Raw genomic sequence first — 14,720 nt, 5'->3', positions numbered from 1 at the left:
ATCTCTCTCCCTTCCTCTCTGTAAAAAATCAATAAAATATATTTAAATTAAAAAATATATATATTTCTTTATTGATTTCAGAGAGGAAGGAAGAGGGAGAGATAGAAACATCAATGAAGAGAGAGAATCATTGATCGGCTGCCTCCTGCACGCCCCCTACTGGGGATTGAGCCTGCAACCCAGCTATGTGCCCTTGGCCGGAATGGAACCTGGGACCCTTCAGTCTGCAGGCCGATGCTCTATCCACTGAGCCAAACTGGCTAGGGCCTCCCACTTTTTTTAAAAAATTATTTTGCTACTTGAAACCCTTTGAATTTCCACATACATCGTGTGACCAGCTTATCAATTTCTACAAAAACTGCTGCTGGAATAGGGATTATATTGAATCTATATATCGCTTTGCAAATCGTCATCTTGACAATATTGTCTTCCAGTCCGTGATGCCTCTCCACTTATTAAGATCAGGATTTTCAACCTTGGTGCTATTGACATCTGGGGCCAGATAATTCTTTGTTGTGGGGGCTGTCCTATGCATTTTACGATGTTTAGCCACATCCCTGGCCTAACCCTCTCCTAAACTGTGACAATCAAAGATGTCTCCACACATTGCCGAGTGTCCCTAGCGAGCAGTTCCCCAAGGACCTCTAGTTTAGATTTTCTTTCTCTCAGCAATATCTTGTAGTTGCACGTTGTAAATGTCTTGTATCTTTGCTAAATTTCTTCCAGTGTTATATTCATTTTAATGCTCTTAAAATGATTTAACTTTGTTATATAAATACAATTTTATACATTTACACTATACCTTTGGCATTTACTGTGTCTCAGTATTAATTTGCACCTCACCAAACTTTTATAAGGTGAACTTTAAATAACTATGGGCAAGGCAAGTCTGCTCCTCTACTGGAAGCCAGTTGGACAGGCTAAGAGCAAATCGCTAGGTGCCATGTGGTGTTATAGTCACTTTACATATATTAACTCATTTAATTTTCAAAATATAAACAATCCTACTATCCACTTTACAGGGGAGGACTCTGAAAAGGATAAGCTATTTTCCCTATGTCACATGGTCACTTAGAGGCAGTAGTGACGGTAAACAGAATTACAACTAAGGTTTGATTTCATTATTTCAAACTGTTAGGGCTTTCGACCTCCAGCTTTTTTTTTTTTAAATATGGAACACTTCATGAATTTGCATGTCATCCTTGCGCAGGGGCCACGCTAACCTTCTCTGTATCGTTCCAATTTTGGTATATGTGCTGCCGAAGCGGGAACAAGGCCTGTCTTTAAAAGCAGATGCACCGAAGTGTTTCTTCAGCTTTAAAAACTACCTCTGAAAACTACTTTTTAAGTGCAAGTTTTCTTTGAGTGAACATGGTAGACTTGGGATTGCATTGGACGAGGGTACAAAAGGCTGAGTTAACTTCATTCTGGGTGACATTGAGTGTGCCTTGCCCTAGCTGGCTTGGCTCAGAGGATAGATCCGGGTTCGATTCTGGTCAAGGGCACATACCTCAGTTAGAGGCTCCTCCCCGGCCCAGGCTGGTTAGGGCTTCTGCGGAGGCAACCAATCAAAGTGTTTCCTTCACATTGAAGTTTCTGTCTTCCCCTCTCTCCTCACTCTAAAAATCAATGGAAAAATATTCTTGGGTGAGGATTAAAAAATAAATAAAATTTAAAAAAAATAAGTGTGCCTTAACTGTATAATCTTATCTGAGGACACTCCCTGCTTTGTCCTTGTTTGGCTCCAACTCTTTCCAGATGGGAGTGTCAAACCGCACCTTTAAAAACAACAAAAAACCATAGCTAGTATTCCAGGGCACATTGCTACTATTTTCTTAGTTAACCTAGTTGACAGATTTTTATGGTTTGGGGCTGGTGTCTTCTATAGTGGAATGTACTGAAAGAATGTGTAACTCGTAAACACTGTAGTAGTCCAGCACTGTGCATTTTAGAATATCGCTTTCTCCCTTGTATATTCTCGCTCTACATTCTTTTTAATGGTAATACTCATGTTCTTTTGGTTCTTAAGTCTTTTATCCTTTCACCACCTACGATCTCCATAGCCCTGATGCTCAGTGACGCAGGTAAAGCGGCATTTTCCACTCATTGAAGAGATGAGGGGAGGAGCTATCTGCAGGGGCCAGAGAGACAGGAGAAAACATCAAAACCTGACAAACTACCTGTGGCTGTGGGAAGTCTGTTCTGTTTTTGGCAGATGCCAGTGAGCAGGGCACACAGTGGCGGGGGGCACTGAATGCTAGTGTAAGCAACTTGAATTTGATTGCATAGGCTTTTCAGGCATTAAGAACCACTCGGAATTTTCCAGAAAGGGATCAAGTACCCAGATTTGTTAGAAAATTCTGGTGGTAGCAAGTACCATGGCTCAGAGAAGTGAGAGGCAGGCAACTAGTGTGATGCAGGGAGAGCAAGATGTGGTGGTATTTAGAAATAAAGACTCGAGACAAGGGTACCAAGTGGAATGGATGGAGCAGGAATGAAGGGTCCATGAGGCTCAGATAGGTGCTTTCAAATAGAAAATTTAGTCCTGGCCAGTGGGTCTCAGTGGTTAGCGTCAGCCCACTCACCAAGGGTCACAGTTCCATTCCTGGTCAAGGGCTCATACATGGGTTGCAGGTTCATTCCCCAGTCCCATTTGGGGTGCGTGGGAGAGGCAACCAACTGATGTGTCTCTCTCACACTGATGTTTCTCTCGCCCCCGCCCCTTTCACTCTATCTAAAAACAATGGAAAAATATCTTCCAGTAAGGATTTAAAAACAAATAGTAAAAAGAAAATATAGGTGGAAACAGGGAGGAGGTTGGATTCCATTCAAAACATTTGGAGTTTGAGGCAATAGTGGAACCTCCAGGTAGAGAGATCCACTGCTGGCTTGAAACATGGGTCTGATGTCAGCAAGAAGGTGGAAGTTTGAGACAGAGGTCTAGGACCCTCTAGAGGTGAACTGCCCACAGTGCTTAGAAAAGAACTGAGGACTGAACCCTGGGGAAACACCACTTCAGGGACAGAATAGAACAGTCAGAGGTAGGTCAACAACTGGAGTGAGCAGGATCCCGGAGTTCAGGACAGGGAAAGTACTGGCCCCTCCACCAGGGAATATGGGCTTTTCTCCCCCCACTAGAACAGAAGATGCAGAAGGGTAGGGACTCTGATGCTGCCGTATCTGCAGGGCCTACAACAGTGTCTGCCTCATAGTAGCTGGTCAAATACTTGAGTGAATAAGAGGATAAGGATTGAGCTTTAAGTGGTCACTAAACTTGGTTAACTAGAAGGCACTGATAACATAAATCAGGGCCATAGTCAGGACCGCCAACACCCCCCACCCCTTATTCTGTCCACCACCACCTAAGCAGATCACCACTGCAGAAGACAGAGAAGGTCAGACACACAAGTTCAACTCAGAACGATGTAAGTCTCATTCACACATTTTGGTGGCAGTTCTTCCTAGGCTGACATTATCACTATAAACTGTGAAATAGCTAGAGTCTATAAAAGCTATACCGAGCATGTGAGCATGAAGTAACGTTAGATTAAAATGAACCTTATGTGCATTATGCCAAATAAAGAAATCACCCAATCATTTATGTTTTATGAGTTTTCTCATATGTTTAAAAATTAGCATGCCTTGATCTTTTATAGCACTTTTCCCCACCAATCAGTGTTGGCAGATTTCCAACTAGATGTAGACGGTGAAAGATCAGGCTGTGGAGTGCCGCATTTTGTGATAAAAAGCCCCAAACAGAGCCTTGCAGTTTCTGAGGTAGAATCCTGCCCACACCGGTGAGCTGCTGGGACTTCAGTCCTTCTTCAGGCCATCAGCCGGGTCAGCTTTCTTCACCCACCAACCAGACCACGCAGGACTTGTAAATCAAGCACAGAGTGGGTGCTCAGTATTCATTGTACACCTGGATTTTCCTTTGAACTGTGACTGTAACAAAAATCCACATCTCTTTCCAGCACAGTTCAGACCCAGGGGCTTGTGTCTTCACTGAACGACTGAGGTCCTGATCCCTCATGAAGTCTTCCTTCCGTCCTCAATAGAGGCCAGTTCCCTTTGGGCCGATCTTCTCTGAATGCAATGGGCTTTGCACCTCCTACTTACTCAAAACTCCACAAAGTATATTTGCTACACAGGTATTTATTCAATGACTTTCTGTATTTAGTCACCACTTAAATCACTGCTAAGCTCTTTTCATATCTATTTGCTCACAGTTCATCTTGGGTTGTGAAGGCAACAGACGAGGGGAGCCTGCTAGCTACAACTGACAATGACTGGCACTGTGTCACACAGGGTTCTGAGTACACGCCTGTGAAGACAGAGGATGGAGATGAGGGTCCTGAGTAAGGGCCGACAGGCTGCACAACCCATGGAACCTACGGCCGGAATAAGGCCTGGGTTCTGCGTTCCCCTCTGCCGTGAGGCCCAGCTGTGGGTGATTCTAAGGCACAATGGTGAAGAACATGATTGGCCCACCAGTGTGGTCCTCTGGTCAGTGCAGCCTCTTGCCTGGAAAACAATGTGACAAGCATTCCATTTAGAAGATCTTCCGGAACACGTGCCAGCAGCATTCTCTAGTGGAAATGGAGGCAGGTCTCTCTTGAAAGAGTGCCCCAGAAGACACTCTCTGCCCCAAGACCCACTAGGTCCCTTTTAAAGTCCCAGAGAGCAGCAACCTGGGAGCAACAAGACTTTCAAAGGCTGACAAGGCACAGAGTGGATGAGTGAAAAGGTAATTCATGAGAACAATAGCTTTGGCTATAAAACATCCCACCTGAGGCTGGGAGATCAGTGTCCAAACACAGAAACAGATATGCTCGTAGCAGGTGTGAATGTAACAAAAATCCACACATACCCACACACACACACACTACAAAACAAGCCAGAAACTGGCATGTGGAGCCTGCATCAGGGCAGCACTCCTGGCACTCTGCACTCAGTCACTGTGATCAGTCCCATCCAGACAGCACGAGGAACACTGCCTACACTTGAATGGCAGGGTGTGTCTTGAGAAAAGTTAGGCTGCACCCAAGACTGCCAGGTCTGGAAAGTCTTTCACTTCTCCAACTTCGCTGAAAGGCTGTCCGCCCTGGTTGAATGTCAGCTTATACCGTAACCGGATTGGCTCCTGGGCAAAGATAGAAGATAAATGAGTGAGGAGCAGCAGAGAGAACAGCACGAAGTAAAAGCCTTTCCCATGCAGTAGTCACCAAGCAACAGGGCATGCCTGTTAACTCGGCCACGTGAGGCTTCACACCGTGACAGCAACACCCTGGCCTAGACCCCTGGGGACTACAAACGAGGGGAGCCAGGTCCACAGCCTGGGATTCAAGTCCTTCGTCCCACACTTGTGCATTCCTGAGCTGAACCACTGCTGAGAGACCAGCTGAGGACGACAGACAGGTCTCACCCTTTCAGAGGACTCCCTGTAATAGGAGAGTTTGTCACTCCCTCGGTTCCCAGCCATGACAATCTGGTCACGGGGCTTCTTTCAGTAAGCCCCAAAGGAAAACACACTCTAGCAGGGACAGCCCGCCACCACTGCCCACCACCCAGAGGCCTCTCTCCACCCACCACGCTGCCACCCTACTGTTCAGGGCCCACCTCCCTGCTGTTAAGGACACCGGAGCATACTTTGTGTGGATTGTCAAGCAGCAGCATCTGAGAGATCACGGCTGGAGGCATCAGAGGACTGAACGCTGGGAGCTGGGAGCTGGATGCCGGCTGCAGTTTCACTCTCATTGACTATGAGGATGGGGGAGAGCCAACATGCAACTCATTTCTAGTAAATGACAGCTTTAATAAGGCGATCGGGTGAACAGGAGAGCCTGACCTGCACCCCACCAACTAATGACAGGATTCAAAAGACGGTTCCTCCCACACACAGAATGTGTCTGACGTGTGTGTCAGTCCTTGGCTTCTGAGAGGCACATGCAGAGCCAGGGCACATCTGGAGTTGAACTCCAACTCCGGCTCTCACTAGCTCTATCACCTTGGGTAAATATTTAACCTTAGAATGATAATTTATAAAACAGAAGTAACAATAACACGTGCCCCACATGATCACCATGAGGATTAGAAAGTGGATCTTGGGCTCTAGCTGGTTTGACTCAGTGGACAGAGCATCGACCTGTGGACTGAAGGCTCCTGGGTTTGATTCCAGTCAAGGGCATGTACCTTGGTTGCAGGCTCGATCCCCAGCTCTGGTGGGGGCCTCTGCAGGAGGCAACCTATCGATGTGTCTCTCACATCGATGTTTTTCTTTCTCCTTTCCTCCCCCCGCCGCCCCCTCCATTCCATTCTCTGTAAAAATCAATGGAAAAATATCCTCTGGTGAGGACAGACCAAATAAATAAATAAATAAATAAATAAATAAATAAATAAATAAATAAATAAATACATACATAAATAAATGTTCCGATTACAGTTCACATTCAATATTGTTTTGTGTTAGTGTCAGGTGCACAGCATAGGAGAGTGTCTTTCTGAGATACAGGAGATAAGGACCAGGTGATTCTGGAGCTGCTGGCACCATTCTCCTGCTTCATGGGGAGTCTGTCTGAGAACAGGCTCCAAAGAGGAAAGCAGTCAGGACAGGGAAGAGGCAGGTTCTTAAGGAATCCTCTAAGCACCTACCTGCACCCAGACATCAGGAATCACCAGTAGAATGAGCCAATAAAGCCCCCATTTTACCTTCAACTACTTTTTTAAAAAAATATATTTTTATTGATTTCAATGATGAGAGAATCACTGATCAGCTGCCTCCTGCACACCCAACACTGGGGATTGAGCCTGCAACCTGGGCATGTGCCCTGACCAGGAATTGAACCGTGACCTCCTGGTTCCTAGGTCAATGCTCAACCACCGAGCCACGCTGGCCGGGTACCTTCAACTACTCTGAGTGAAGATTCTATCCTTCCACCCAACTGACAGGTAATGGATCTGGTGCTCAGAAATGATAAATTCAAAGGATCTGCCCAGTGAATGGCTCACCTTCGGCACGGCCACCTGAAACATGATGTCCCAGACAGGCTGGGTGGCAGTGCTCATCATGGTCAACAGGAGCACCTGCACCTCAGGGTGGCCAGGGGCCCCCGTCTGGGAAAAGTGGAGCAGAATTCGGAATCCGTTCCGGTCGTACACAATGATCGGAGGCAGGCTGCCTGGTAGAGAAGGGCCCGACCGAGAAATGTTAGTGCTGCTGTAATATCCAGACAGCCAAGCCTGGAGGAGACGTGCACATTCCCACTGAATACTGGTGCTCCTCCAGTGAGAGCAGCTCTGGAATTAGCCTCGGCACTGCCGAAAGCCAAGTCCTATGGCTTCTAGTTGGATGCCTATGACCATCCAACCGACCTAAGCACATTACCAGGTGTTTTTTAAAAATAAGAACTTTTTAAAAGGGAGATATGATTATGATTAAAATAATGTATGAACATGGAAAATACAGGATATCAAAGAGCGTTTTTTTAAAAAACACCCTTAGATGGAAAAAATAAAATAAACATCCCAATTCTACCCAGAAATAAGCACTGCTAACATCAGGACCTGTTTTCTTCTGGTCTCTTATATATGACTACACCCCCGCCCCCCATATTTAACTTGGAAAAATTATACAGATAGCAAATCTCTTCCAATTAACAGGTTTAATGGCATTCCAACAGAAATCCTAAAAGGAATGTTTTAATATCCCTAGGAAATGATTCTACATCTCATTTGGAGGAAAAACAAAAACATGAGACTAACCATAGGAAAACAAAAAGAGAGAGGGAGGTATAGCTACTTGCATTAACAAATACTCAGATAGTACAAACTAGTATTTAATAATGAAACTGCCAAAGATTCAAAAGAATGAGAATACCTATAAGGGATTGTGGTTGATATGGAGTTAAGGCAACCTTTCTAGAAGTGAGCTTTGGCAATGCAGATTAAAAATGTTTAAATATCTACACCCAGGTTTCTACATTTATTTATTCATTCATTCATTTATTTATTTATTTATCAATCCTCACCCAAGGATATTTTTCCATTGATTTTTAGGGAGAGAGGGAGACAGAAAGACAGAGAGAAACATTGATGTGAAAGAGACACATGGATTGGATGCCTCCTACATGAGACCAACCAGGGCCTGGGCTGGGGAGGAGCCTGCAACCAAGGTATGTGCCCTTGACCAGGACCCATTGAGCCAAACCAGCTAGGGCCAGCATTTCTACTTTTAAGAATATATCCAGCATGGAGGGACCTGGAGAATATTATGCTAAGTCAGTCAGAGAAAGACAAGTACCACATGATCTCACTCACATGTGGAATCTAATTAACAAAATAAACTGATGAACAGAGAGGATCCAGAGACATGGAAGCATAGAACAGAGTGTGGAATCTCAGAGGAAAGATGGGAGGGTGGGTGGATGGGAGGTCATCAACCAAAGACCTGGTAGGTATATACAGCCTGGGGCAGGGGAAGAGGGGCAGTGGCGGGCTGTAGGGGGTAATTGGGGGGAAAAGGGGGACATATGCAATACTTTGAAAAATGAAGATTTAAAAAATAATAAATAAAAATAAAAAAATAAATGCAATGAAATTTAAAATAAATAAAAACACACACAAATAAAAAAATTTTTTTTAAAAAAGAATATATCCAATTGAGCCCTAGCCAGTATTCTCAGTTGTTAGAGTATCAGCTCACACACCCAAGGGTGGTGGATTTGAGTACCAGTCAAGAGCATGAACCTAGTTGGGGTGCATATGGGAGGCAACCAATTGATGTTTCTCACATCAATGTTTCTCTCTCTCTCCTTCCCACTCTCAAAAAATAAAAAATAAAAATCAATGGAAAAAACATGCTGAGGTAAGGATTAACAACAAAAAAGAATATATCCAATTGAAATAACCAGGGAAGTTTTTTAAAAAAATAGGTGCCCAGGCTCCTAGGCACTGGCCAGGTAGCTCAGTTGGTTAGAGCATCATCTCAATATGCCAAGGTCAGGGCACATCCAAGAATCAACCAATGAATGCATAAATAAGTGGACAGTAAGTTGATGTCTCTCCCTCTCTCTCAAGTCAATTAATTTTTTAAAAATTTAAAAAATAAAATTATGCCCTGACCGGTTTGGCTCAGTGGATAGAGCGTGAGCCTGCGGACTCAAGGATCCCAGGTTCGATTCCGGTCAAGGGCATGTACCTTGGTTGCAGGCATATCCCCAGTGGGGGTTGTGCAGGAGGCAGCTGATCAATGTTTCTCTCTTATCGATGTTTCTGACTCTCTATCCCTCTCCCTTCCTCTCTGTAAAAAAAATCAATAAAATATATTTAAAAATAAAAATAAATAAAATTGTAACATAGGTGTCCAAAGATGTTCACTCTAGCACTGTTTTAAACTGGAAACACATTATCCTTTAGAAAGGAATAGAATAGGCCCAGCCTATGTGGTTTAGCATCCACCTATGAGTCAGGAGGTTATGGCTCAATCCCCAGTCAGGGCACACACCCGAGTTGCAGGCTTGAGCCCCAGCAGGCAGCGCGCAAGGAGGCAGCCTAGTGATGAATCTCTCTCATCACTGATGCTTGTATCTCCTCTCCCTTTCCCTTCTTCTCTAAAATCAATAAAATATTTTTTTAAAAAGGAATTAAATAAATGAGTTATGGTACATCTGTGTAGTGATATTATGTATGAATTCATTTTTAAAAAGCCAGGTTCTGGAGAACAATTAAGGGCATGAAAAAAAATGCTATTGCTTATAATAATAAATAAAGCAGGATTAAAACACTATATATATTATGGTGCTAATTTAAAAAAAAAAATATATATATATATATATATACACACACACACACACATACATACATACATACATACATACATGGATAAAACAAGAAAATACATTAAGATCTTAACAAAACTTCCATTTCTGGGTGATAATGGTACAAATGATTTTAATTTTCTGATTTATTCTATCTTTTCTAAAACTTCTATATTGAAAATATATGTTTTTGCTTTTAATTTTATTATTTTTTTTGTAATAATTTGAGTTTTTTAATGGAGTTTTTTAGAGAGGGAGGGAGAGGGAGAGAAGGGGAGAAAGAAAGAAACATCGCTTTTTTGTTTCACTTATTTATGCATTCAGTGGTTGATTCTTGTACCTGCCCTGACTGGTGGTTCGAACCCACAACCTTGGCAGATCAGGACTATGTTCTAACCAACTGAGCTACCTGGTCAGGACATAATAATTTCAGATTTATAAAAAGTGGTAAAGCTAACTAAAATTTCCCATATACCTTTCACTCAGCTTGCTCAAATGTTAACGTTTTATAAAACCATAGTACAATTATCAAAACCAGGCAACTAACATTGAAGATAGATTGTTTTTAAATCAAAATTTAACAAAGTAACTGTGCAAAGGGCCCCCACTGCTCACTGACTGTTTAACTCCTCTGCCTGGTTCCAGGGCTCTCTGCAGTCTGACCTCGCCACAGCCACAGCAGGGCCTACGCCAGAGAAGAGGGCCAGGCCTCAGATCTAAAGCTCAGCGGTTTCCTGCTCACATACTAGTGCTGCCCACAGGCAGTCACCTTACTTAGTGGGCCTGCAGTTTCCTTTGTAAGTGGGTAAAGATATTAATCTACTTCCCTGCCTTATAGAGCAGCGGTTGCCAACCTTTCGGACCTCACCGGTTGGCGACCGCTGTTAGAGGATCCCTAGAGGAAGAAAATCACCAACCAATTCCTTCATTTCCTTCTCATTCCAACTCTTCCGAATTATTTCAAGCCACAGTGAACATTCCCTTCTTGATTCCAAATGAATGAACATCAAGTCCCTAAGCAGACTCAATCCCCCTAGTTTTGTTTTTTTTTTTCAATCCCCCTAGTTTTTAAATTCCACCTGCCAATCCACCCCAAGACAGAGAAATCATTAAGGAAAATATTAGCTAAGAGATGTGAAACCACCTCCTTATCCACCTCCTCTGCCCTGAGGCAAAACCTCTACCACTCACTTCTCAGGGAATAAAGCTGGGCATCTAATAGAAGGAAAAAAAGAAGAAAAAAGGTGAAACTGCACTTACTGGGCTTAACAGACTCCAAAGGGACAAACACTTGAGCCAGAGGTGTATTCTGAGAAGAGGAAGACGAAGCCAATGGGCCAGCCTCCCAGGACCAACCTGGAGAGGACTTAGTCCCTGGTGGAACTTCCTTGGGGATATTTTTCTGTGGAATATAATTCCTGCAAAGAAATAAAAAAAAAATATATCAAGGACAAGCAAGAATTCCAGGAATCTGTGGTTAGGCTTTCTGAAGAACAAGATAAGAGAGGGGAAAAAAGAAAAAAAATACATGTATGTATATGTGAGCATGTGTGTGTGTTTTAGAGGTATGTGACTATTTTTTTACACTTTATTGATTTCAGAGAGGAATAAAGAGGGAGAGATAGCAACATCAATGATGAGAGAGAATCATGGATTGGCTGCCTCCTGCATACCCCCTACTGGGGATCGCAACCCCGGACATGTGCCCTGACCAGGAATCCAACAGTGACCTCCTGGTTCATAGGTGGATGCTCAACCTCTGAGCCACACCAGCTGGGGCAGAGGTATGTGACTTTAGATAAGTAAGTTAACCTAGGCCTCAGTTCTCTGAGGGTGGTTAAAATTAAATGAGCAAATGTCTGAAGAGCACTCAGTGGAATGTGTGACATAATGAGGATCCAATAAACTATTAATAAAGTAACCAATGTGGCTCTCAGGCAGCCTGACCACAGGCAGCTCAGCCAGGCTGTTTCCCATATGTGATACCCAGCGGGACGGAAGCCAGGAAGATGGTCACAGATTCAGGCACCACTTCATTCACACTTCTTTAGGATTTTGTCCATTTGCAACACAAACTGAAAACATTTTTGGAAAACTGAAGCCTGTTGGAGACCAGGTATAAGCTGACACGGTCCTTGTACCTGAAGGGGCTAGCAAGGCTGGGACCCTTACCCACAGTTTTCCCAGACTTGTTTGGATGGTGGTTATCAGTAGAATGAGAGCAACCTTTGTAGAATGAGAACAGCCTTTCATGGCTTACCAAGAAGTCTGTCACTATTTACTGAGATTTGCTGTACCGAGAATTTGTCCTTCTGCTCTATCTCTCCCTTAGAAATTAAGAGGAACAAAGAATACATTCCTCTTGACAGACCTCCTATTCAGTGTCTTGTGTATAAAAAGTATTGTGTGGTTAATAAACTTGCTGCATTTCCTTGATTGAGCTGTAGTCCTCCTGATCCCACTCTCCTGTCTTTCTTTCTTTTCTCAATTCCCACCTCCCTACCTCAGCCCGGTTCAACCTGTCAGGCTGACCCTGACAGAAGCCCAGACAGAAGTAACCTATCAAAATAAGAATGACTGGCCCCTGTGGAGTGATGAGAGAACTGGAAAGAAGCCCCGCCACACATCCCTGCCACCAGAGCCCAATGGTCTCTCTCCACCAGGGTCATGGCACTCAGGCTGCTGAGAGAAGGCAAACTGCTAATATTTCCAGAGGCAAAGGGGCAGGATCTCAGGAAATGTGTTCACATTCATAGCTCGGAGCGCCTCTGCTTGAGGAAACATGGACTATAACCACTGCCCCAAGTGCCTCCAAACTGGAAGCAATGGAAAGATCCACAAGAGGGAAATTATTAAATGCACGTATATGAGCATATATGAATCATATAACTATTTATATAAACTGACATGCACTCATATCAAAGATATGTGATATGGCCCTGACCGGTTTGGCTCAGTAGATAGAGCGTCGGCCTGCGGACTGAAAGGTCCCAGGTTCGATTCCGGTCAAGGGCATGTACCTGGGTTGCGGGCACATCCCCAGTAGGGAATGTGCAGGAGGCAGCTGATCGATGTTTCTCTCTCATCGATGTTTCTAACTCTCTATCCCTCTCCCTTCCTCTCTGTAAAAAATCAATAAAATATATTTTAAAAAAAAAAAGATATGTGATATGAAAAAATCCACATTGGAGTACAGTTTATAAATTATGATCCCATTTGTGTAAAAATAAGTGACAAGAACACATTACTGCATGTATAGAAAGAAAGCAAAGAAGGAGCATTCAACATTGTCTTTAGGAGTTGACATTTGGGACTTTCTATATTAACTATTTCTCTAGTGATCAAATTTTACTTAACTTCAAATCTATAATAATAAAAGCATAATATGTAATTAGACTGGACATCCTTCCGGATGACCTTCCAGACAAAGCTGGGGCTGTGAGGGAAGCCTGGGTCCGGGGTACCTGCTGGCAGCCAGAGGGAAGCCCAGGTCGCGGTGCAGAGGGAAGCCAGTGTTGGCAGCCGGGGGAAGGAAGGCCTACTCTTGCACAAATTTCATGCATCAGGCCTCTAGTTGAATAATAATCAGAAAAAAACAACCCTCAACCTACACACAACAAAAACATTGTTAACACTGCTGTTGCTGCTTAAACAAACCCTCTCCAGAGGCCTTGGCCAAGGGTGTCCCCTCCTCACTTGGGATGGAGTAAAAGGAGGAGGAGGGAAGCAAAGAAGCCTCCGCAGAGCGATGTCTCTGCCTGTCTTCAAGGGTCACCCCAGCCCTCATGCAAGGAGCCCTCGTCTCCCTCCCCTGCCCACACGACTCACAGGGCGCCCGAAGGTGGCTGTGGGGAGAGGAGGTCCAGCACACTCCTCTCTGCTGATGGGCTCTGAACACCGCCACCCGGCAGTGTGCCTGCAGGATTCCTCTTTTCCTTACAGCAACTCTGCCCGGCAACCTGCCAAACCAGGAAGAGCTAAGATGAGGCCAGGGTAGGAATGACCACTAGCCACGGTGACACGCGGCACAGCTCTCCTGAACCACCAAAGCTAGTGCGCACCGGGCTGATTATACTGCCTGAGGCAGGAGGGCAAGAGCAGAGCCCAGGCACTACCGAAGAGGATCAGCATGAGGAGACGAGGACGTGTGCCCTGTGGGGCTGCCAAATACAGCAGACCGAGGAAGAGGCTTTGGCCTCCAAGTCTACAGCACCCCAAGCTACAGTAGCCCCTCCCCTAAGCAGCTTTGTCCCTCCACTCCCCTGCGGGCCCTGGGAAGAGCTTCCTTACCTTGCTGGTAACTGGAGCATCACTGATTCCTACAAGAGAGGAACAGAGGGAGATGCACACCATCACTCACCCCGACAGGAGGGAGAGCGGCACCATGTCCACCCTTTCCAGGGCACTTAGCAAGCCCAAAGCAAAGAACCCACAGGCATTCACCGCACCCACGGTGAACCTGAGACTAAGTGCCAAGAGGACCGCTCTGAGCTTCCCAGTATACCCACTTCCCTCTAAAAACAGGCACATTCCCCCCAAGGGGACCCAGCCTACTCACTCCCTAGGGAGCCGGGACCATTCTTGCCTGCTCCCCAAACCACCCCCTCACCTAAGGCTGCCAGGTCCTGATGAAGCAGAGACGGTGCCCCAGGCCCAGCCTGCTCAGACTCACTGTCCAGCTCCAAGTCGATCAGGCAGCTCCTCGGGCAGGCTGCTGGACTCTGCAAGACTAGAGAACGGATTGAGAGGCTCTTCAGTCAGAGCGAGAGCAAGGTCTCCACTTAAAGCCACCAGCTTCCCTCGGGCCTCCTCCCAGTCAAGACATCACAGCATCCCACCCTCAATACCCCCAGCACCTTCCACCTCAAGTGGAGGGCTTGGCAGAGAGCCTGCGTGGGGCCTGGA

General features: G+C 45.0%; 1 protein-coding gene and 1 non-coding gene across 7 annotated transcripts in view; both read right to left on the bottom strand.

Moving 5' to 3' along the window:
- Positions 1-1,165: 1,165 nt before the first annotated feature.
- LOC118657133 lies at positions 1,166-1,272 on the bottom strand. The gene has a single exon (XR_004967872.1). It is a non-coding gene; the product is annotated as a U6 spliceosomal RNA (small nuclear RNA).
- Positions 1,273-3,601: 2,329 nt separating this feature from the next.
- GGA2 (golgi associated, gamma adaptin ear containing, ARF binding protein 2) overlaps positions 3,602-14,720 on the bottom strand; it is a 37,189-nt gene continuing 26,070 nt past the window's right edge. The window contains exons 11-18 of one of the 6 annotated variants that reach the window (XM_036309500.1): positions 14,425-14,544; positions 14,106-14,134; positions 13,644-13,774; positions 11,076-11,233; positions 7,009-7,178; positions 5,650-5,760; positions 5,002-5,143; positions 3,602-4,524 (exon numbers count right to left, since the gene is read on the bottom strand). In XM_036309500.1, the coding sequence (XP_036165393.1) occupies positions 5,033-5,143; positions 5,650-5,760; positions 7,009-7,178; positions 11,076-11,233; positions 13,644-13,774; positions 14,106-14,134; positions 14,425-14,544 (830 nt within the window). In that variant the 3' untranslated portion in view covers positions 3,602-4,524; positions 5,002-5,032. Of the gene's footprint in view, positions 5,144-5,649; positions 5,761-7,008; positions 7,179-11,075; positions 11,234-13,643; positions 13,775-14,105; positions 14,135-14,424; positions 14,545-14,720 lie in introns of all 6 variants that reach the window. The other 5 variants (XM_036309499.1, XR_004967570.1, XM_036309501.1 and 2 more) reach the window with 5 other exon arrangements.

Source organism: Myotis myotis, unplaced genomic scaffold, assembly GCF_014108235.1.
Source record: "Myotis myotis isolate mMyoMyo1 unplaced genomic scaffold, mMyoMyo1.p scaffold_m19_p_5, whole genome shotgun sequence".
Classification (NCBI taxonomy): domain Eukaryota; kingdom Metazoa; phylum Chordata; class Mammalia; order Chiroptera; family Vespertilionidae; genus Myotis; species Myotis myotis.
This window is presented reverse-complemented; position numbering and strand designations above follow the sequence as displayed.